The 23,023-nt window shown below is 39.7% G+C and overlaps 2 protein-coding genes and 1 long non-coding RNA gene across 7 annotated transcripts in view; 1 reads left to right on the forward strand and 2 right to left on the reverse strand.

Annotated features, from left to right (window-relative positions):
- Nucleotides 1-1,431, reverse strand: part of tjp2a (tight junction protein 2a (zona occludens 2)) — a 45,679-nt gene extending 44,248 nt beyond the window's left edge. The window contains exon 1 of one of the 2 annotated variants that reach the window (XM_031277438.2): nucleotides 1,234-1,431. The gene's annotated coding sequence lies outside the window, so the exon portion shown is untranslated. The remainder of the gene's footprint in view (nucleotides 1-1,233) is intronic. The other variant, XM_031277439.2, reaches the window with a different exon arrangement.
- On the forward strand, nucleotides 1-17,597 carry LOC116034730. The gene is made up of 3 exons (XR_004101192.2): nucleotides 1-130; nucleotides 4,021-4,028; nucleotides 17,587-17,597. It is a non-coding gene; the product is annotated as an uncharacterized LOC116034730 (long non-coding RNA).
- pip5k1ba (phosphatidylinositol-4-phosphate 5-kinase, type I, beta a) overlaps nucleotides 4,382-23,023 on the reverse strand; it is a 26,661-nt gene continuing 8,019 nt past the window's right edge. For 3 of the 4 annotated variants that reach the window (XM_035991802.1, XM_031277441.2, XM_031277442.2), the window contains exons 4-16: nucleotides 22,116-22,246; nucleotides 20,165-20,282; nucleotides 19,895-20,047; nucleotides 18,317-18,613; nucleotides 14,549-14,733; nucleotides 12,224-12,304; nucleotides 11,893-11,941; nucleotides 11,690-11,774; nucleotides 11,463-11,603; nucleotides 11,269-11,353; nucleotides 9,265-9,361; nucleotides 6,913-6,943; nucleotides 4,382-5,528 (exon numbers count right to left, since the gene is read on the reverse strand). In XM_035991802.1, the coding sequence (XP_035847695.1) occupies nucleotides 6,914-6,943; nucleotides 9,265-9,361; nucleotides 11,269-11,353; nucleotides 11,463-11,603; nucleotides 11,690-11,774; nucleotides 11,893-11,941; nucleotides 12,224-12,304; nucleotides 14,549-14,733; nucleotides 18,317-18,613; nucleotides 19,895-20,047; nucleotides 20,165-20,282; nucleotides 22,116-22,246 (1,452 nt within the window). In that variant the 3' untranslated portion in view covers nucleotides 4,382-5,528; nucleotide 6,913. The remainder of the gene's footprint in view (nucleotides 5,529-6,912; nucleotides 6,944-9,264; nucleotides 9,362-11,268; nucleotides 11,354-11,462; nucleotides 11,604-11,689; nucleotides 11,775-11,892; nucleotides 11,942-12,223; nucleotides 12,305-14,548; nucleotides 14,734-18,316; nucleotides 18,614-19,894; nucleotides 20,048-20,164; nucleotides 20,283-22,115; nucleotides 22,247-23,023) is intronic. The other variant, XM_035991803.1, reaches the window with a different exon arrangement.

The following is a 23,023-nucleotide window of genomic DNA, read 5'->3' on the forward strand; positions in this document are numbered from 1 at the left end:
GCGGTCGGGCTGATCATTCGGCTTCCATCGGTCCAAAAAGTGCCTCGGAGCACACCGAAGTGACGCCGATTTGAGCGTACATTATGCGCGTGCGCGAGACGTAATACGGCAGGCGGCGCTAATCTGTATCGTCGCCCAAAAAAATGAAAACTATGAATGAAATTGTGAATGCGTCACGTGGGTTTGGCTTCTCCCGAATTTCAAATTTCATCCAGCTCGTCATTTCCGGTAAGTGTTTTAACATAAGTGCACTGATTCGCTAGTCAAGGGCTAGCACTCCACCAATCAGATTGGTCATTGGGTCCGACTGCCCACTGGCCGATTCAACAAGTCAAATCGGCCAAAATTAAAGCCGACAGCTCCTCCGAGTGACGACGGCACTGAACACACCAAGACTCGAGTCACCGACCTCGCCAAACTGTATGACGGTCGATAATTGGGTTGGTGTGTTTGCGCCTTTAGACTGCATTAGTTTTAGCTAGGTGGTGTATTTTATAGTCTGTGATTGTACCTAATAAACTGGCAATTGAGTTTATATTAAGGTAGGGTAGACTACATATTAGTATGAGGCAATACAAATTACAATGTACATTAAAATTCAATAGAACCACAAACTGCCTCCAACATGACACAACAGTTTCAACAAAAACTGAACACAACCTTCATGAAGATTGCCAATGGATACATGTAGCCTAGTTGAGTAATTTAACGTTAGCTACAATGTTACCCCATGAAATATAGTGGAGGAAAAGTAAAAGCTCACAAAATGAAAGTGTAGTATTTGAGTGATAGTTATTCGTGGATACTCTATTAAGTTACACCTCTTGAAACTAACATTTGCCTGCCCAAAAAAACGGTAACAACACTCACCACACACTGAATACACGATAGCTTTCAAACAACAGTACAATGCTAGCCTAGCCCAGCCCAGCATCTCGTGTATTTACACTGTCTGGGGCTAATACAATGCAAGACTGAACAGAGGACACACACTAACTGCAACGCTGAGGGCCGAATACACTGTAGGTCATTTCGCGTTCGGCTACAAGTCTGAAAACAACAGACTGCTGCCTTTAAGAGCAAGATAAAAACGTTCTTTATTACTTTAACTGCCAATTTAAACCAAAATGACTTTAGTATGCATCAGTTCAATGCCCTAATATGGTAACGAGCGAGACGAAACACGGTGAAAACATATCGACATTCAGGACGAACATTACTCGATCAACTTACCAGGTGAAACTCCGTCTGTTTCCTGTTTTTATGTGACCAGAGCAGATTAATCCGAAAAGTAGAGGTGGAAGTGAAGTATGCAGAGGAACATGAGGGTTTCAACGGGACGAAATGTTAGTGGTTATTTTGGTTTCGTCTAGTCTAAAATAATGTGACTTCCTGGTTCTCGCAGGTATGTGGGCGTGCTTTACAACTGCAGGTGTGTTGTGTGCAGAGCTGCAAGCCGAGTGTAGTTTCAACATGTGACACCCTTTGGGTGCGGAACAAGGTGATGACCTTTATTATTATTATTTTTTTTTTTTACAGTGTATGGTGAGTCACCCATTCTGGTACTTGAACGTGACTCAGTTCAAATTAAAAAATGGAGTTTATAAAAAAATGATAGAAAACAATCAACAAGTGGTGAACGTGATAAATGATAACGATGAATATCAATGATAGATGTGTTAAAAAGAGTAGGCAAGATTTTTCACATTTAAAACCACAATCTCTGTATCTAAATGTTTCACATATGAAATGATGAATGTGAAAACATGTCAAATGTTTGACAAAAAAAGTAAGCCATGGAGCTATAGCCAAAACAGAAGAATTTACAATGGGACATCCCATTACCAAATGTGCATTTGGTTGCATATGGTTTTAAGTCTAAATTAAACTCTTTTGTTTTACTGTAGCATGTTTTCTTTAAAGCATACATATTTTATTCATATTCACATTGCTTGCATCGCTAAAAGAAAAGTACACGTTGCTCTTGTAGGGACATCAAGCTCAACTTGGCCCTGCAAGATCTTTCTTTCTTTCTTTCCTATCACCTCAGTTTCTCAACTTGATTTTCTAAAATTCATACAAATCACTTTGAAAGCCAATGCAAATATTCACTGTTAGTGCTGACAGCAAAAATGATTAACCAAAGGGTTCGTGCCCTCTGTACACACATTTGTTCTATAGCTACTGTAGTATCTAATTGACTAAGGTCTTTGTTAAAACATGGTTCCATTTGGCTAAAACAAATGGTTAGAGGACACAGTGACTGTGCTGGAGCAAATGGGGGTCACTGACTGATTGGCTCCAGCACTGGACTGAACTACCCCCATCACCACGTCTCATGTTACACAGGACAGTACTTAACCTCATGTTTGAAGAGAAAATCTTCAGAGTGACCATTTTGAGAATTGAGAAGTGTCCTCTCCGGGTTCTGCAGAATCCGTCATGATGCTGAAATCTTTGATGTAATAAACCTTTTTATAATCAAGATCAGTGTCGGCGAATACTTCTTCCATACAGCACTGCAGCAACAAAACTAAAGATATCACACTACTAATGTAGTATACATGGAACATGGTACATGGTACAAATGTAAAGCAACAGTGGGCTGGGATTTTGCTGCTCGTCTGACAGGTTTAACCAGATTTAGACCCTCTATCACACCTGGTGTCAGGAAACAGAAAAGCCCAGGAAAAGCTGCTAACACTGCAATTTGTTGTTTTCAGAATGAAACTCGACTCTGCCCTAGCTCTGATCCTCACAATAAGAATTTCAGTAAAAGTCATGGTGCATCTGAAGAATTACGATGGACGAGAGGAGAAACAAATACAAGTTAAATCCCCTAACAAATTCTTCAGTAATAATGGCAAATATATTTCCTTACAGTGATATGATACATTTTTAAGTTTCACAAAATGGGAATTTGCAACTAAAGTGCCAGTTAACCAGCTACTTCACAATCACACATTAAAACAGGGAAAAAAATGAATGTACTTTGTTAATTTCCACCTCTGGCAGATGTTTTCATCTAAGTCAGATTAATCTAAATCCTCTTGCAGTAACTTTGGCTGTTGGCTTCACACTGTGCTCTGTAAAGCCAGCAGTGGGCACAGACAGACAGACAGACACAGGACATTTACTGCACATTAGAAATGACATTGAACCACTCAGATAGAGTCACATTTTATTTAAAATAGGATGCACAAACTATATTTATATTTTGATATTATCTAGACCATGTGTCAAACTCAAGGCTCGCGGGCCGAATTCGACCCCTCGCAGATTTTGATCCGGCCCGCTTATCAGTTTAGGTTCACAATAAATTTGTGGCCCGGGAAAGACGGGAAACTGCAATTATGCGAAATTCAAAGCAGAATTTGGCAGCGTTGCCGGCTTTGAGACTTCTTAAATTCCCACAGAACCAGAGTTTGCATATTCATGCTGTAAAGCAGGTTGATGTGAGTCCTCTTTTAAAAATGTAATCATTGTTTTTGCTTTATTTTCTAACCTCTATGATGGCTAAGAAACTTTTTTGCAGAGTTTTTTAGGGCTTTATGTCGACCAAACTGTAATTATATGAGACATCATAGGCGCGGGAACCTGGTGGCGAAGCTTTAAAACTGCGGTGACAATAAAATGATAGCTTATAAATATTTCTGGTTGTTGTTTCTGTTCCACAACATTTTGTATGTCATGTTTGGGGACATACTACGACATACAGTGTCGCTTGCAGTAGGCCCTATGTTGGGATATAGTTTGTACGCACCGTCAGCTCAGCTGTACTTCATGGAGGGGTTAGGGATAGGACACATGCCTTTGGTGTGGGAGATCTGAGTTCGATTCCCACTGCGATACATCAACCAATGTGTCCCTGAGCAAGACACTTAACCCATAGTTGCTCCAATGGCGTGTAGCCTCTGATATATATCGCAATTGTAAGTCGCTTTGGATAAAAACATCAGCTAAATGACATGTAATGTAAAGGTAGAGTGGTCTGCAGAATACAGAGCCTGTGTAACATAGTATCTTTAGTCTCTACGTGGACCGTGGATCCCCCTCCCCTCCCACCCCCAGTACCCCAGCTGAAAATATCTTCCTGCACCTCTGTGAGACATGCAACAATACAGTTAAAGATATTTTACTTTTTTGAAATAAAAGCAGGTCAATAAACTGAACATGTTTGGCTCTTGATGTGATTCTCATTCTCCGCTGTGGCCCTTAGTGAAACTGAGTTGGACACCCCTGATCTATAAAGGACAGGGCACACAATGCAGAAGTGCAAAATAAAGGATCACCATCTACTGTTTCCTCTTTCTACAGTCTATGACTGTATCATTGCTGCGCCCTCCTGTGTTTAAATACAATATGACAACTGATGTGGACGTTTGTTTACACAGTGATTTATTTTCCAAAATGTTGGATATACACTTACACTGAATTATAATTCTCGAAACAATGAATATTTAAGAACATAAAATCTTAATTTATTTCACAGATAGAAGTTCAAAGTATTGCTATAATACAGTCGTAGGCCTGTACATCCCAAAAAAAGCACAGAGCTTTGAAACTTTTGAAGGCATGTGGACAAATGGAAGACAGTTGACATTATGTACATTATTTACCTCCAGCACTTAAAACACTTTATAACAGGCATTAGTTTGAATAAATGCCAGTGAAGATGAAATGTACACAGGGATGCATGAAAGGCCAAGGACTGAAAACTGTACAGCGGGTTGCTGTAATAATAACAGGGAAAATATGTCATTGTAACATGGAAAAAACTATTTAACAAAAAACTGAGCAAATACTTTTTTTTTGTCATGGTGGCAGCAGATACAATGCACAGAGAAAATGCACAGAGAATATATAATACATTTATAATTGTGTAGCATTGATAGATTGTTTTATGCAAATTGGGACTCTAAAATCAATTATACGTAACGTTTATAAGGGTATAAACACTGCATCACTCATGAATATATGAATGTCTCCACAGATAAATCTTTCATTCAGATTCCTGACACCAGAATGATCTCAACGCGGCTCTCTATAATTATATGATTTCAAAAATAACCGCATGGCTTTGCCTGTCGCTAATTAAGTTACAATACAATCTATTTCTTCAGGGATCCAGCCGCTGAGAACATTTGCACAGAAATTCCGACATCCAAGAGAAGAGGTCAAGGTTTTTTTGTTTTTTTGTTAGCACTGTTGTTAACTTAGCAGCAAAGTGCAAACAACAGGAGAAGAAACCTCTTCATAGTGTTTTATATTAACAGAGTGCTTCAGTGATCACATAAATACAGACTGTATCCCCATCTGTTAATAATAATGGGATATCTACAAAAGAACCAGTGGCTTGGCTTTCGTTTTATACTTTGACTCAAAAAAGGAAAGTCGTAGAGGCACAGAGTGATGCTCACAATGAAGAAACTGACATCAACATGTTAGCTATAGTTTGTGTCACATTTACACTGTTGTAAGGTCCTGATGTCTCCCCCACATGTCTCAGAAGTCCAGGCAGCTCCTCACTAGAAATCAAAAACAAACAAACAAAGGACAACAGTTGGTGTTACGAGTCAAACTAATTAAGAATTATACATTTACAAACTAGACACAGATGGATGACTGAACGGGCCTACTGGGCAGAGAGACTCTGGTTGAAGTGACTGATATTATTATTATTTCTCCTTGGAAAGTCAATACATACATACAAAGACAATACATCCAATCCCAGTTGGGTACAGGTGCAGAACAAAAGTAGCATGCAAAGGAAAAAGAGAGGTAGTTCTGGGTGCCGACAAAGTATCAGAGCTCAGGCCAGGTTTGGTTTTGAAATGATTTGCAACAAAATGTTGAAATCTAGAAAGGCCAGTTGTTTTAAATTGAAAGTTGTCAAAAATTGGAATTTCTGAACCTTATAAGCATGGAAGAAGCTGCATCATCCCTGTCATATCTGGATAGGGGAGGGAATGGCTTATGGGTCACAATAAGAGTTATTCCTGAACTCACCATGCCCTCCTCTCTTTGCAATATAACAAGGTTCCTGTTGTCATTGCTGTGGACCAAGTTCACGCGGCGATACACTGGTAAGAGCTAATGACGTTTATTCTTTGGCGTATGATTTAGTTTAGGGACATTTGTATTGTTGTTTGTATGATGTTCATTGTGTCATTTTATAACATAATATAACTTTGTACAGCACTTTGTTCAGCCTAGGCTGGTTTTAAATGTGCTCTACTTAATACATTTACTTGACCCTTGTGTTGTCTTCCCGCCGACCATGCAACTTTTTGGTTTTCTGGGTCAAAATTTTAAATAAAAACTTTTTTCAACGTTTTGGTCGTCTCAACACTTTTTCCAATGTTTTAGTCACTTTTTCCCAGAGTCTTTTGTCACTCTTTCCGATATTTTTGTCGATTTTTTTCTGCGCTTTTTTTTTTTTTTTTACACAACATTTTGGTCACTTTTTTCAACGTTCTTTTATCAATTTTTTTTCAAATGCTATTAAATTGAATAAAACACCCACATTTAATGAAAGTAGTGAACTGATCAATTATTTTACTTGTGAAAAACGTATGGAACTATCCACATTATTTTTTGTGTGACAATTTGGTTGAAAGAAACCAAAAACAAAAAAAGTTCTGCTGAATTTTGTTTTTTCTTCACAAGAAAAAGTTTGCTATATTCAGTATGTGGACTACCTCACTCTTTCCTTTGCCAATTTGTATTACATTACTGCTGATCAATTTCCAAAACATTCTGCAGCGTTCAATTCCTTTCAAAGTGAATTTTATCAATGTTTCTTCTCTACCCTTCAGGCAGCAAAGACAGGTTGTCTATCAATGGGAAGAACATCATATATATTTTAATGCTCAAGCAAGTTTCATGTTATCGACATGTTGATTTTCATACCTTACTGAAACGACTGAAAACCAGTGGCAGCCTGAAAGGAAGCAAACAGATTTTCCAATATTTAAAACACTAAGGCAGCTTTGGAAAATGGTCAGCAGTAATGTAAGGTGTATGCAATTAGTAACTGATTGGGTAAAACATGCAATTTTACAACACTGTTATGAACCTTTAAATAAATACTAACAATATAACCATGGAGTCAAGAACACCTCTGTCTAGACTGGACTTTATTCTATTTAGGAGGTAAGCGGTTAAAAACATCTGGGAACGTACAGATCAATCTCTCTGAGCAACCAGTTTAAAATAAGAGTGAAGAAGAGAAACGGCTGTCAGATATGATCAAGGCCTAGAATTTTGTCTTTCACACTCGCTGTAGTTTTTGAATTCCTCTATCTTCTGGCAGAGGCTTTGAGATCAGATTAACTCCGTTAAGACGTCTGCAAGCTTCCCACAGAGCCTGAATACAACTGCTTAATGTGAGCAGCTTCATATAAGCCTGAATGAGGATTTTGTGGTTATGTAAGATAAGGGCTGTAGAAAAAGGAGATTAATTTGGTGTTTCTCAGGCTGACACAGATGAAAGGACTGAGGAGGCTAAAGAAGAAAGTTCCAGGAAGATGTGAGAAATTGCATGCTGGGGTAGCGGCAAGGGATAGGCAGACAGATGTAAGCATGTAATGCATATAAGGACTCTTGGATGAAGGATTCCCTTAGGCTACATGTTTCTATTTTGGTTATTCATTGTGTTCTGCTGAGGCAAATCTGAGTCATCATAAGGCAGGCTTTTTCCTGCATAGAGGAAGTTTTGGTGCCACCCAAAGAGGTTTTTAGCCAGCACCAAAGGAAAATTACCAGTGCCAAAACAATAAGAATTGAGAGGAAAAAGTAGCAATTCAAATCCTCTCCGAATTTGTTCAATAGCAGTTTGCCAAACAACCGTTGAACAAGCTGAACTTGAATATGAGAGCTTATCTCAGTTTAAGCTGTATAGGACTCTCCCCATGATTTTAAATGTAGTATTTAAATATTAATATTTTTTTTTTAAGCAGTTTTGTTAATTGGGATTTTATTTAGTCGAGCATAAAAGGCATTTTTGTTTATCAAATTGTCAGAAATAACGAATGCAAATGCATAGATTCCTGTCAAATAAGTTAACAGACTCATTGTCTTTATTGTAGGGGGACCGATCATGTTTGCTGTGTTGCGAAGTCTCTTTTTGGTACTAGAATAATAAAAATCAATTGCTTTTTCAATCCACTAGATGGTGCAGTTGGGTTTTTTTCCTATTAAGAATGTATCTTTTTAGATAAAACCGATGGTGACAAAGTTTTTCTTTGGGGACAAAATTTGAAATTAATAAGAGAAAGGTAATAAATTGCTATATATCGCAGAATAGCGCAATATATTTAAATCGCAATAATATTGTATCGTGATATAAGTATCGTGATAATATTGTATCGTGACAAAAGAATGTGATAATAGCGTATCGTGACAAAAGTATCGTGATATCGTATTGTGACAAAAGTATCGTGATAATATTGTATCGTGACAAAAGTATCGTGATAATATTGTATCATGACATAAGTATTGTGACATAAGTACCGTGATAATATCATATCATGACATAAGTATCGTGACATAAGTATCGTAATAATATCGTATTGTGGGGCCTCTGGTGATTCCCACCCCTATTGTAATATTACAAAAATGTTGTATTAGCTTAGTAAAAAAGTCTTAATATGTTGAGAATAACCTTACCATTTTGTGAATTGTAGAGTAAGTAACAGGTGAGAGGTGTCTTTCTTGCCCACAGTTAAATGACACGATTGATACCACTTGTAAAAATGGAGAGTGGTGTTTATCTTCTCCAACTCTCTGCAGGAAAGTGAATAAATCTATTTTCCAAAATGTTGGAGTATTACTTTAAAACCAGAGTGGAAGGGTTTTAACATGTAGTTTCTCCAGCGGCCCTTAAACTCCTAATTTCTCTCTTGAAATACAAGTTTTGCAAACAACTTTGCTCACAACACTATGCTTCAATTAAAGATATCACAGCTTAAAGAGAGGTATGTTAGGGCAAACTGTTTAATATACATATACTGTATATAATAGGAGTTTCAGCCACTCTGCCGTGGTGTTTGTTAGTAATTAAAAGGATAAGGTTGGTGATATTTTATATATTTTCTTGGGGCTGAGAGCCACAGAGAGGGTCGGAAAGTCAGACAATATTAAGAGACGGACTACCACATTGTTGATTTTGGTCTTTTCATTGGATTTGTTGACAATAAGATAAATATAGAATACATGTTTTTTTTATGCATAATGTATAGGCTTCTATAAAACATTTCATACCAAGTAGACGTCCAGTTCAGACTCTGATTGGCTCCTGCTGAGAGACAGCAGAGGATCGTCCAGAGCGATCGTTGAACTGGAGGCTCGCCGCTCCTCGCTGCAACATAATAATACAAGTCAATGTAGCGTAAAGATGTAAATGAGCACACTGCTTATAGCTCCACTTTTGATGACATTTTGTTCTTCAGGAAAATGCTAACTTACAGTAGGTCATTATTAATCTCGACTTCAGTCAAGAATCAAGGATAAAAGTAAACCTGAATTTCAGAAAAAATGTGTTTTTCTAAATGACACAAAAAACAGAAATGAAGCCCACACACGTCAGATTCTCCTAAATAGACCTGTAACAATTATTACAAAATCGTCTAATTGTCTTTTATTTTTTTACATAATCACGGTTTCTTTGTTTAAAGCGTAACTCTCACCAAAATGCAACCTAGGGTCTTTTTGTGAATGTACCCGAGTCAAACTTTCGTTAAAAAGCATATTTAGCACTTTTAAGATTTACCGTATTTTCGTTTTTGGTCAAATGGCCTTTTGAATGAGAGTGCTAGGGGCACTACTATGGTCGCATCAAAATCACTATTTTTAAAACACTAAGAAGGCTCGACACAACATGAAACTTTGCTCAAAGTATCACCAGGGGCTCTACACATGAACTCGAGCATTGAGAACATTGTTTGTGTACACAGAGTTTACTAAAAAGAAAGGTTTTGAACAACTCACTGTAGCTGTTGGTTTTTCCGCTCGCCACCATCTTTCCAGTCAAAAAGTGTCGATCTCCGAATGTGAATGAACGGACTCCGTAGCAGGAAATGTCATTCTTATATGAGGCTCCTTTTTCAACTACAAGGTCAATATTGATTTTCACTAACGACAAAACAACAAATTAGGAGCTTTCCATCTTTACTCTCCTCCCTGTTACGTTGTATTCGGAGATCGACACTTTTTGACTGGCAAGATGGCAGCGAGTGGAAAAACCAACAGCTACAGTGAGTTGTTCGAAACCTTTCTTTTTAGTAAACTTTGTGTACACAAACAATGTTCTCAATGCTCGAGTTCATGTGTAGAGCCCCTGGTGATACTTTGAGCAAAGTCTCATGTTGTGTCGAGCCTTCTTAGTGTTTTAAAAATAGCTATTTTGAGGCTAGCATAAAAGTGCCCCTAGCACTCCCATTCAAAAGGCCATTTGACCGAAAACAAGAATACGGTAAATCTTAAAAGTGGCGCTTCCGTCCTAAATATGCTTTTAAACGAAAGTTTGACTCGGGTACATTCACAAAAAGACCCTAGGTTGCATTTTGGCGAGAGTTACGCTTTAACTGCAATAAATTGCTAACATGAGCTAAGGTCTTAAGGCGTATGACTGGTAAGTGTTGATTTTGTTTGACGTGCCAAATTGTAATTACAGTATATAAGTTATTATTGGTCGGACTATACATTTTTATTTCAATTGTTATTTGTTGGCACTAGACCCTAAACACGTTCATAACAACAAAAATGACAAGGGGGGGGGGGGGGTACAGTTAGTTAACATGTTTTATTATAATAAAGTGGCGTTGTTTACTTCAAAGGCTGTGTACCTGGGTTACTACATACTTGGAATTCATTCAAAACTTTAATTTGTTTTTAAAAGTAATAAATAAATAAATATTTTTAAATTTGACTGAAAGAGACAATTATATTGTCAAACGTAATTATGTCTGGGACAATCAATTGAACCGCAAAATTTGGAATTGTTACAGCTGTACTCCTAATACATTTATTTTTTCATTTTCTATGTATTTTGACCTCTTGGGCCCTTTTTTCAAGAATAAATGAAAACTCCTTTATCACTGTGAAATATACAAATAGAAAAGGATTATCTAATCCTTTTCTGTTCTGCTCAGTTCAATACCTAGCATCGTGCTTTTTGTGAATGTGAAGTGATCGAACGATCTTAACTTTTCTAAATTCCTGGAAAGCTGACTTCACTGAGATCTGACAGCTGCATGCGTAACGTACCTGTTTTCAAGGTATTCTTCAGAATCTCCAGTGGACTTGAAAGAAACTCTCGGAAGAAGGTCCGGTTGCCTGGAGGAACTGTACACTGTAGTAACAAGCAAATCATCCATTAGTGAATCAAGCAATGCCTCCCCGAAAACATTGCAAAAAAATGTTTGCTCAAATATCATGTTCAATGCTATCCTAAAGCTCACTGGTTCCATCCAGGTTGTCCATGCTTTGAGCCTTCTTCTCCTCCTTCCTCTCCTCCCTCTGCGGGGACAGAATCTCCTGAGAGGCTGACTTCCCTGCATAGAGGGAACTCCTCTTCCTCTTTGAGGATGCTCCTCTTAAAGCTGAGAGACACGCAGAAAGAGTGGTTTTTAAAAAGAGAAGCTCACTAATCTCAGAGTACAGGAGTTATGTTAGCTCAGCGACTTACGGTGAATCTTTTTAAATACGGTCGAACCCATGAATTTCAGAAATCTGTCCGCGTAAAAACTGGGCCTGTGCACCGACACCGTGTCCTGGGAAGCAAAGGATGCTGTAAGATATAAATACGCACGCACACACACATGCAGATACATATGCATGTAGACATTATAAAAAACCTGCAGGTAAGGAGGAGGATGGGGAGTTACTTACCCCGTCATGTACAAGAGCTTTCCAGGAGTGTTCCACCTTCTTGATGAACCTGCAATTTACGAATTAAAAATACATAAATCTTATAGAAACTGTGTGTCTATGGAGCCTGGTGGCACACTCCAGACTCTCCTGACATATGTCTATGGAGTCTGGAGTGACAAAATTTAACTGATCGTGAAATGGTAAAAGGTAAATGTTAAGGCGCTGATTAAAAATGTTTGGGATGAAATATGACAGGCAACCACAAAAGTTAATAAAAAATATAAACAACTACTGTATGTGTGTGTGTGTGTATGCGTGTGAGTGCGTGTGTGTGTTACTGTGAGCTTACCTGTAGGACTGAAGGATGTCGATGATTCCTAAAAAGATGAGAAGGTTCTCGTCTTTATGTTTGGCAGGAATTCCACCCAATCTGAAAAAAAGAAAGACGCGTTAATATTACAGAGTAACAGACCTCAACGTGTTTGGTGAAATAGTTAAATGTGTAGCATACAGTATAGCTGACTTTTAAAAGTTATGCAAACTTTCACAACAGCGGGTTTGTGTTCATGGGAAAGCAGTTTGTGTAAGAGTACAGAAAAAAAAGCGGAATAAGAGTCTTTGAAACTAAAAAGAGAAAAGAGCTGCATAGAGAGATAAGAGAAACACAGACAGACCTCAAACAAACCTAAAATAGCATCTTAAAGCCATCCATCCACTCTATCAAAGCAGACGGCTACCAAAAGATAACCCTTAGCCCTACTCTCAGGTAGCTGCAAAGGAACGCCAATATAAAACCAAGCTGTGAAATGTCATGTTTCAATCTGTATTAGGGCTGCACGATATTTTGTTTCATCGTCTACATCGCAATGTGCGCATGCGCGATAGTCACATCGCAGGACGTTGCGATGTTGACACTACAACTTCTTTGCTGCTTGATAGAACAGTAAACTTTCACCGTTCTCCTTTTACATGATTGTTACCGGCCGACCTTTCCCCTTTAAGACAGGTGGTCATACAGATGTGACGTAACGTTAGTCCGACGGGGGGGGGGGGGGTTGTTATGGAAGTGAGGCTCTCCCGTGTGTAGAAAAGTACCGCAAGTGGCAGCTGCCGCTGACACAGTGATGCACATGCTTTTCCATGGGTAGTGATGCTACAGTAGTCAGTGTTTATGTACGCTGCAAAGACGAACTAAATCACCTGATTAATGCAACGTAATCACGACATATCCCGGCCATTTTTCACCACAGAAAGCTGCTACCAGCCAGGCTAAAGCTAACATAGTTGGCGTCTGTCCCAACTAACATTAAGGTTCGGAGCTGCGACGCTGGAAACGTAACACTAATCTACAACAGCAGTCTGTGTCTGATATAACGTAATTTCCATTGATTTAAGTGCTCTTGGATACAGTTTGTTGCTAGTGCGTGACATGCAGGCTCTGCATGCACAGCCAACCACCAATCACAATCAATGTTGATCAATTTATCAACCAACCAAAGCAGGCCCCGCTAGTCGACCACAACCTGAAATTTAGAGGAAGCAACATGCATGCATTATTAATATCATTCACTTTAGCCTGGATTGATAGTATTATATGAATACAATGGTGTCATGTCAGTCAACCAGTCTATTTAACTACCTAATGTCCCTCTCCAAAATCACTTCAGAAGAGTAATCACAGCGCTTACTTGCTTTGGTTTTTGTAAAGCATTAAAGTTCAACAAAGAATGGTTCACATTAGAACATTTCCTTTTTCATTTTTATTTTCTTTGTAGATGCACTCCCCTACAAAATCACCCCAGTAGTTGAGAATGATTTAGTATTTCTAAATAGGGCTATATATGTCCTCTTGTAAAAATGAGTCTTTTTCATATCGCAATATATATCGCAGGGAAAAAAAATATCGCAATGTAAGTTGTATGTTTTTTCCAATATCGTGTAGGCCGAATCTGTATTTTCCCATATTACATGCCCTCCAAAGCCAAAAAAGCTAATAAATAGTATTTATCAGGGATGCACCGATAATCCTATCGGGGCCGTTTTTTGGCAGTTTGCAGATTATCTGTTTCAGTGTTATATTTGCCTGATAACCGACAAAGTTAATTAATTAAAAAGTGCGCTACTCGGGCGCCCGGATAGCTCAGTTGGTAAAGCACGCGCCCATATATAGAGGTTTACTCCTCGACGCAGCGGGCCGGGGTTCGACTCCGACCTGCAGCCTTTTGCTGCATGTCATCCCCTCTCTCTCCCCTTTCATGTCTTCAGCTGTCCTGTCAAAATAAATGGCCAAAAAAATAATCTTTAAAAAAAGTGCGCTACTTTGGCCAGCTCTGTGTCTGTCCCTCTGCATCGGTGCCACTCACCACTGAGTCTGACTTAATGTCCCGCCCACAACGCTATCTGACTATCGGTTACTGGGTATTATGTTGAAAGCTTCTAATTTATTGAATAATTGTTTAAAGCATTCAAACAAAGTTTTGTGTTGGAGTTTGTAACATTCCAAAAATCTTAATTTTGACTTAAAGATTTTTAATTTTCACTGTAAATGCGTATCGGTTCCAAATAATCGGTTATCGGTTTCATTAACTACTAATAATTGGTATCGGCCCTGAAAAACCAGTATCGGTCGATCCCTAGTGTTTATAAAAGAAGAGAATTGCAAAAAAAGTCTCACGTGTCGTCATCAGCCACCGGTTCGGGACCCTTTGTGTTCCCCTGGATGGACTCGAGGGCGGTGGAGTAGAGGACTTTCTGTCCTCGCCTGCTGTCACACCGGTTCTCTCGGCTCAGCGGCTTCCGGTCGGAAATGTGAATCCCCAGAAGCAGACTGTAATCCATGATCTTAAAGCTCTCCAGGACCTGACGACAGACGGAAACTGAACATAAGCAACTTCAGCAATTAAACTCAAAGATTAAAACAAAAAGTTACAGTTACGCACATTAAGACAACAGCTGTGTCCTCATTTGGGGGTTAAAGTCATAATGGGTTGACAAACCTGTCCCATTTCATTACAATGTCATTTGAATGCTTATCTTTTGATATGCTGAGATCTTCCAACTCTCTTTCTACAGTAGTATTAAAGCTAATTTAGTATGGATAATGGCATCTATATTTAATGAGAAAATACTACATTATGTGTCATGGTTAGATTTAGTATGTGGAATGGAATTAGGACACACAATGTGACATTACACCTGGCTTTCAGGTCTGGAGATGTGGGACACTGCTTATCAAGCATGACCTCTGACCTCCCTGTACTGCAGGGCGAGACAAAAGACAACTTCTAAGGCAGTAAATGGTCTTAAACTGTCAATATTTTTGGGATATTATGTCACATTCTAGGCTTTTGTGCAACTCTTTTACTCAGAGATATTATCTATTTAATAATGAGTAGCTGGTAATGTATTAAAACAAGACGAGAAGGGTAAAATAACACATAAATGGAACTTTGTTTTTCTAACCGCCCACAGTAAACCTTGCTTAAACAAGCTGTAAATTAAGCTCTCCAACACCCGAGCAGGTCCCAGTTAAAGGGGCTAAACCTGGATCTGCAAACCAGAAGAATAAGTTGGTACAGTACAGCATAAGCCTCATTCCCTCCCTGACCAAACCCTGACGTCATGAAGTAACTCCTGTAAACAAAGAGGCCATTACTTTCGACTGTGTTACCTAATACACTCACTGAGGTCGTGCAAAGAGGCCCAATAAGAGCGCGTTACACACAGACGGGCCAGTGTGCGCTCCAGAGTCCAGCTGCTCAGCCCGATCACAAGAGTCAGGTGCTTTGCTGTAATCCTCCATCAAGTGACCACTGTTGTTTCACACTAACGAAATAACAGACAGGCGCTAATGAGGCCGTCATAACAGCCTTAGACTGAGCGAAGAAAGCGTTGCTCATGGAAGTGGGCTGTCATGGTTGTATAATGTTATCTAAGGGGGGGGGTTGCCGTGATCACTGGCTGAATTCAGTTCAGCCTGTCGAAAGAAAGATTTTAAATCCACTGTGAGCGGTTTTAGTGCTGAAACGATAAAACTATAAGTGCTTCTTTTATATCATTGTAAATTTAACATCTTTGAGTTTTGGACTGTTTGCCAATAGAGATTTGAAAACATCACCCTGAACTTTGGGAACATGTGACTAAATTTCACAATTATTGCCATTTTTCTTTTTAGAAAAAAAGGATTTCATTTTGGTCGGAGTCGGGCCCGGGTTTGACTCAGACCAAATTAATTGATAATGAAAATAATAATCAGTTGCAGCTCTAGTCCTATTCAAAATAACATAATATAAATGTAAACATAATTGCATGCTACTACTTAATTTCTCAAATCAAATACCTTGAAACTGTCTCTAAACTCAGTAGCAGCAGATATTCAGGGGCTGCATCTCATGGCCCTTATTTGACAGCTCTGCAACTCCTCGGTCCTCGGCTGAACCGGAAGTTGTTCTGTCCCTCCTCGGTGAAGGCCGTCTCAAAGCTCCTATTCCTGCCCCGAGGAGCGAGCATCGGGGAGGGATCACCGAGGAGCTATAGGCGAGGATACACGAGAGCAGCCTTCCCAGAAGCCGTGCAGCTGAAGGAGTCGCTAACTCTGCCCCTACAGCTGACAAATTCATGTGACGCTTCACAGGAAAGGACGTCTCATGCTTCTAAAACACATTTGCTTGTTGCGTCTCTCCCGTGCCTCCTCGGTGGGAGGGACTAAGACGCGAGGAAGGGAGGCAAGTGGAGGACTCGAGGAGGCAATTTAAGGGTTATGAGATGCAGAAATGGTCCCCAGGGATAAATCCTTATCATTTTTAGGACACTTGAGCTCCAGTTTGAGGTTGAAATTCACTTTGAACCATGAAAACTGATCTTAAAAACTGTTTAAAAAAAACTCAATGTATCTATTACCCTGCCATGAAGACTAATACCAGCTCAAAATCCATTGGTAGACCAGTGTCCCCTACTGATTAGATAACATATAATCACCATGAATTCTCTTTGCTACAAACTATCAAGCTTTCTTTTAGGACTCTTCATTATAAACTCATACTTGGACACAGTTATGTACCTATGTTGTGCGTACAAATTAAAAAAACACCCATACTTGTGGTGTAAATTGTATTTCCTTTGGTGGTTACAATGAACAGGTTCATTCACAACAGGCACATCTGCAGCGATCAGCTCCCCTAGCTAGCAGTGGGAGAGGGTTTAAAGTAGCCAAACTAATTGTTTAGCTGAGTTTCCGTTTCATCTTCTGAGCGTATACATGGCTCTCAGAGGATAAACTGTTTCTATTCTGTAAATTCTCCACCGCCACTCCATTAGAGCCACCTTCAGGCCACAATGTTTACTCTGACGCGAGATAGCTCATAATTAGGCAGATTTCCATGAATACCTCCGATCACATTCCTGCTCCCCTGAGGATGAACCCTCATTTTGATTTGACTGACCCTATGATCATACCCCCAGCACCACTCTCAGGTCAAACGTCACAACGCTCTAAGAGCATCAGGTATTTGGCTATATTTTGGACTAAAATAAATATTTTAGCCTAAAGACTTTAAAAGGTCAAATATGTAATACATTTACTGTAATACATCCAAAAATGACCCCAATGCGTCATCAGATATTAATGAAACATTCTAAGTCGAAATACTATATTTTCTGACAACAATGCTAATGCCAGTATTTTCTCCTTTTGAAATTTCCATTCTGTGACAGAATTTCTGTTGTTTCTGTGTGTTGTCATCAGCCCAGTTTGACAGCCAGGCCGGGTTGCCAGATATACCTGTAAAAAACGTAAACCCAGCGAGCTACAGCTGTAACGTTAGTACAGCCATGAAAGCAGCAAACCAACGAACGGGATCAACGGAGATAAAATTCTACCCGACCTAAAAAAAAAAAAAACCCGGCATGTTTCTAACAGTTGCGTGACCAGAGATGTTACAAACTCCGGGTAAACGGCGAGGTTGTTGTGTTTTTAGCGGTTCCTACTGTAATTCTAAGCCGAAAAAGTGTGCCTGTCAGTTGGGTACAGAGCTCGGCGTGAGCACGGGCTTTTATGACTGTCAATATAGCCAGCATCTAACGTTAGCTACTCCGCTGTGCTGTGAAGATGTCTGGCTATGTGAGACAAGCGTCTAGCAACTTTGTTGGATGCTCTCTGGATGAATTTGTACTGCAGTAACAGTTTTAAACACTAGCTGTCAGTATTACATATTGCACCTTTAAGTCACATGTGAAACTGATTTATGCAAAATTTTGTAAAATGAATAAGGTTTACAGAAATATAAGTGGAAATGTCTAGCAGACACAACGGCCGTAATCCTGCATGCATTTTTAAATACTGATGACATTTGAAATATGATGCTTTTTAGAACAAAACAGCCATTCTATTATCCAGATAACCAACATCACCGCTAATAAATATAAGATATTGATGCGAACACACCCGACAGTCCCTCTGCAGGGTCTTCATCAGAGCACTGTAGGTGTCGGGGTCGAAGTGCAGGCCCTCGTGCATCTCCTGGAAGTCCAGGTCTTTGAACGTGGGCGAGGACTTGAGGCGCTCTTTGCGGGAGGCGCGGCGTTTGTACGAGGAACCCTTCAGGTCGTACTTGTAGTGCATGTTGATGGCGCGCGGCAGCACGTTGTTCATCACCACCACGCGGACGGTGACGCCGCCGCACTGGATGCAGTAAAGGCCGTAGAACTTGGGCAGCAACGTCCTCGGGTTCTGATTCAGGTTCTACAGTAACAGAGACAAAGCAGGATTTTTGTTCAGGATAATATGTTAAATGGAAGCGTAGAGACATCACTGATGCTATTGTTTAAGTCAAACTGTCAGAGCATCGTAATAAGAGAAACTTGAATTCTTGGCCAAACATAGTTCGCTGGGTTTTTACTATGGTTTTGAGATGTGTAGGCCCATCAAATCGACTTCAGAGAAAAAAATCTAAGGCCTGATTAGAAGTAGACAAAACGGAAACTGCAACTTAAAGTCTAACCCAAGACACATGTTAAAATATGTAAAAATGACTCTGTTATGATTCATATTTTTATTTAACATGGATTTCCAAAATCTGAAAAAAGGCTGGAAGCACATCTACTATTTCTTCCTCATTGAGAAATAATTGGATCAGTCAAATCAATTATTTGAGAAATCATTGGATCTGTCCTGTCGCTGTTCCGCTGATTGACAGTTGAAGGCGCTAAGGCACAAAGGAATGTAGTAACGCGCCGACAAATGGCATGAAGAAGAGGACGGCAAGCTAGCAAACACATGTACACAATGCAGCATTTAAAATATTCAAAAAAGTTTTGTGAGGAAGGAATTGCATTCAATACGTTTGTTAGACCTTACACGCAGTGTTTTTGATGAGTTACACTGATGGTGCGTGTCCACCGTCATCGCATTAACACGCTTCCCATTCATTGTCTATGTGAGCAGCTGGGCAATGCATTCTGGTAGCGCCGCCGTGACTTTCAAGAAGCATGGCATCAAGTTGCCCACTCCTGTTTTGCATTAAGTTGAGGTCCAGGCTACTTTATGCAAGTCAGGGGCATCCGGCTCAACACGCTGCCCCTCGAAAACTCATGAAAAATCTTCTAAACTGACCGTTCTCGATCTACAAATAAAGACAGATTCAGCAACTACATAGCTTATTTCTTGCATAAAATGCTTTCAAAAACACATTTTGGTGAACTAATTTCGTAAAATATGACAAAGTTTCCAATCGAGCTGCCATGCTGATCTATTTTGAAATCTGGAAGCAGACAGCCCCACATGAAGCATTTGTCCAATCAGGTGCAGCCATCGCGGTTGTAGGAGGGTGTGGCCTGTTTTCTTTGCTTGTCAGTGGTCATTGAAGAGAAATTGATAACTGCAAGTGGCGAACCCATCAAGCACCCAGTGCTCCAACTCCACAGGGCCACATTATGTCCAAAATGTCACTTTTTCACACTTTGCTACGTATGTGTGCTGGTGTGTAAACATAGTGAGAGTTTGGTTTTTGACACAGGAGCTCACCATGTAGTAACCAGGAAGCAGCTTCTGCAGGAACTCAGCCTCTTTATGCTGCACCGTCTTAATGATGAACTCGTCGTCACTGGTGAGGTAGAACCAGGAACTGCTGGCGCCGGGGTTGCACAGTTCGATCAGAGGCTCATTACAGATGGAGTACTGGAAGTCAGAGCGATGCAACAGTTAGCAGGAAAAGGGTTGCAATCGAATCAAGCTAAACTTCCTGCCACATCGTGTTGAATCACCCAGAATGATGATGTGAATTTCCACACTGACCAGATAGTCGTCTGGCTTGATGCCAAACAGCTCTCTGAAGTAGCGAAAGGCCAGCGGTGCGTACGTTTTCAGACGGAAATCTGGGTAGTGATGTGCTGGAGTCAGGTTGCTGCCCTCACTAGACAGAACAGAAGAATGTATTTAAGTTAGGATGAGAAAATGATCAATGTGCAGTAACAAAAACCAGTAGCTGTTTGCAACATGCGGGCCTTTTTCACATGTCACAGCTATAAGATTTCACTACCAAGACTTAAAAAAAAAAAAAAAAAAAAAAAAACTTAAAACACGTTTGATTTTGTCGAAGCATCAAGACGGGAAAAAGACTGACCAACTCTAGCAAGACTCTCATAATTTCATTCTGATATAAAATTGTCTGCGACAGTGGATTCGCTTGAAAAGTCGTTTGGTGTAAGGTCGGCATACTGGGACAATAAAACAGAGCCATTGTTAATGTTAATAGTAACACTTGTACTTTTCCTATGATGTCAACGTTTGTGCTGTGAACAAGACCTGTTGCTGAAATGTTTGGTTTTCTACTCAACCACAAGTTGATAGGTTGCAAACCTCCAAAAGCGATGTGTAATTTTTTATCATTAAAGCTACGATAAAAATCATCATCATCATCATCATTATAATACTTATGGGTCCCATATTTTCTTGAAAAGGAACCTGTGAAATAAAACATTACCAAGTATTTTTGTTAAGGTCAACAGTAGTTGTTTGTCCATTCCCTTTTGTACATGTCAAAATGAGTATGATTTGAAAAGTGTTGAAAATCAGTTTAAAAACAGAGCAACTGCTTCACACCAAGTTTCAATTCTTTCAGCACTACAAACACAGTAACGTTCCCCTACTCTTCAATGGGGTGGACACAGAGACACACGTTTCAAAAAACCTCACTAGATAAAAACCAAACTATCTGCATGTCTAGATACCAACAGAGAGAGATGGAAAAAATAGTAGGCCTACACCGGTTTGTAATTTGGCTGAACTGATCCTTTATGTTTATTAAGGGTGTCACGATTTCGATTTTAATTCGAAATCGACCGAAATTAAGTCACAATCTCGAACTTCAAATAAAAAAATGGAATCGTCGATGCTGCCACGCCCCCATGTCACATCCGGTCGGCTTGCCAAGCGGAAAAAAAAACACACACGCGTTTAAGTGCTGCGAGTCAACCTCCTGTAACTTAGCTACAGCCAGTCAAGAGATATAGCATGGCAACTGCAGATGCAGGAGACCCATCGACAGAACTTGAACCCCCTCCTCTTTCACTGAAGTCGCCGGTGTGGAAGTATTTTGGATTTCCAGTGAGTTATGTTGACAACGTTCGCGTTGTCGACAAAAAAAGTCACAGTTTGCAAGCTCTGCTATGTGCGTGTACCATATACAGTCATCATTCTCAGGGGATAAAAAGTAGTTATCTGTGTGGTATATGTTCAACTGTTCGGAAATAGTTTGTTAAGACACTTAATTGTTCAGAGAAGACTATGGACATGGCTGCTTTATTGTTTTTTGTTGTGAACTTGAATGTCATCTTCTGTGAAGAAGACTGCAGTTACAAAAGAGAAACTAGATGGCAGGTTATTTTGCTTAAATTTCCAATTGACTGAAGATATAAGTTATTGTTACATTATGTTGTTAATAAATGTTTTAAATTTGACAAAGTAATGTGGTACATTGCGAACAAAGGTCAGATATTATATTGCATAAAAGTCTAGTCTAAAAATGGCATAGCAACCTGTGCTTTAAAAAAAAAAAAAAAAAAAAAATGTAAAAATCGAGAATTTAATCGAACCGAACCGTGACCTTAGAATCAAAAATGTAATCAAATTGAGGATTTGGAAAATCGTGACACCCCTAATGTTTATTAATCGGAACTTGACTTTGATTATGTGCGTTAGCTATATGTCGTGTCGACAATAAAAATGGGTGGAAATGAGAGAGTACCTGGGCAGGAAAACGCTCTCCACCACAGAGAAGTCCTGCATGAGAACATCTCTGTCTGGTTTCGAGCTGAGGTTTCCCACAGCGTAACCGATGCCCAGCTGGATGGCTCCTTTCAGGGCGGCCGCCGTCGGCTAACAAACCACAACAGGGAAGAAGAGAACACATTTGTTTAAAAAAAGAAATCGGGGTGCCCTGATAGCTCACCTCGTAGAGCATGCACCCCATGTACCGGGGACTCAGTCCTTACCGCAGCGGCCCAGGTTTCCAATCCGACCTGCAGCTCTTTACCGCATGTCTTCCCCCTCTCTCTCGCCCCAAATATTTTACAGACACACAAGTCTAGAAAGGCAGCGACATATGGCAAAGACACTCAAGATTTTTTTGTGTTAGTTGAAAAAAAAAAAAATGTAAGGTGAATTATTTGCATTAAAGTGCCCATATTATGAAAAAAAAAATCACTTTTTTTCTGGGATTTGGGGTGTTATTTTGTGTCTCTGGTGCTTCCACATGCATACAAACTTGAAAAAACCCCATCCATGCTGTTTTGAGTGAGATACGGTTTCTGAATGTGTCCTGCCTTCAGTCTCCGGGTGAGCTGTTCAAAATCTGCACGGCTTTCTACGTCACTAGCCGAAACGAGGGGCCTTGGGGGCTAACTGTTAGCAATGGCAAAACACTGCTACAACACACAAATTCACCCTAATCTACAAAATAAATTGTATAGAACTACTTACATGTCCCTGTTCTGCAGGTATTCCACGCAAAGTTGGAAGTGCGCCCTCGTTTAGAAGAAATCTCCCAACTAATCCTGCCTTGTACAGGCCGAAGTTGGAGAAACAGCTAGCTAGCTCATGTAATCCTTAGCTAGCTACTGCGCATGTGTGACTGACAACAAAGATGTTACAGAA

The sequence above is a fragment of the Sander lucioperca genome, chromosome 14 (genome assembly GCF_008315115.2).
Source record: "Sander lucioperca isolate FBNREF2018 chromosome 14, SLUC_FBN_1.2, whole genome shotgun sequence".
Taxonomy (NCBI): domain Eukaryota; kingdom Metazoa; phylum Chordata; class Actinopteri; order Perciformes; family Percidae; genus Sander; species Sander lucioperca.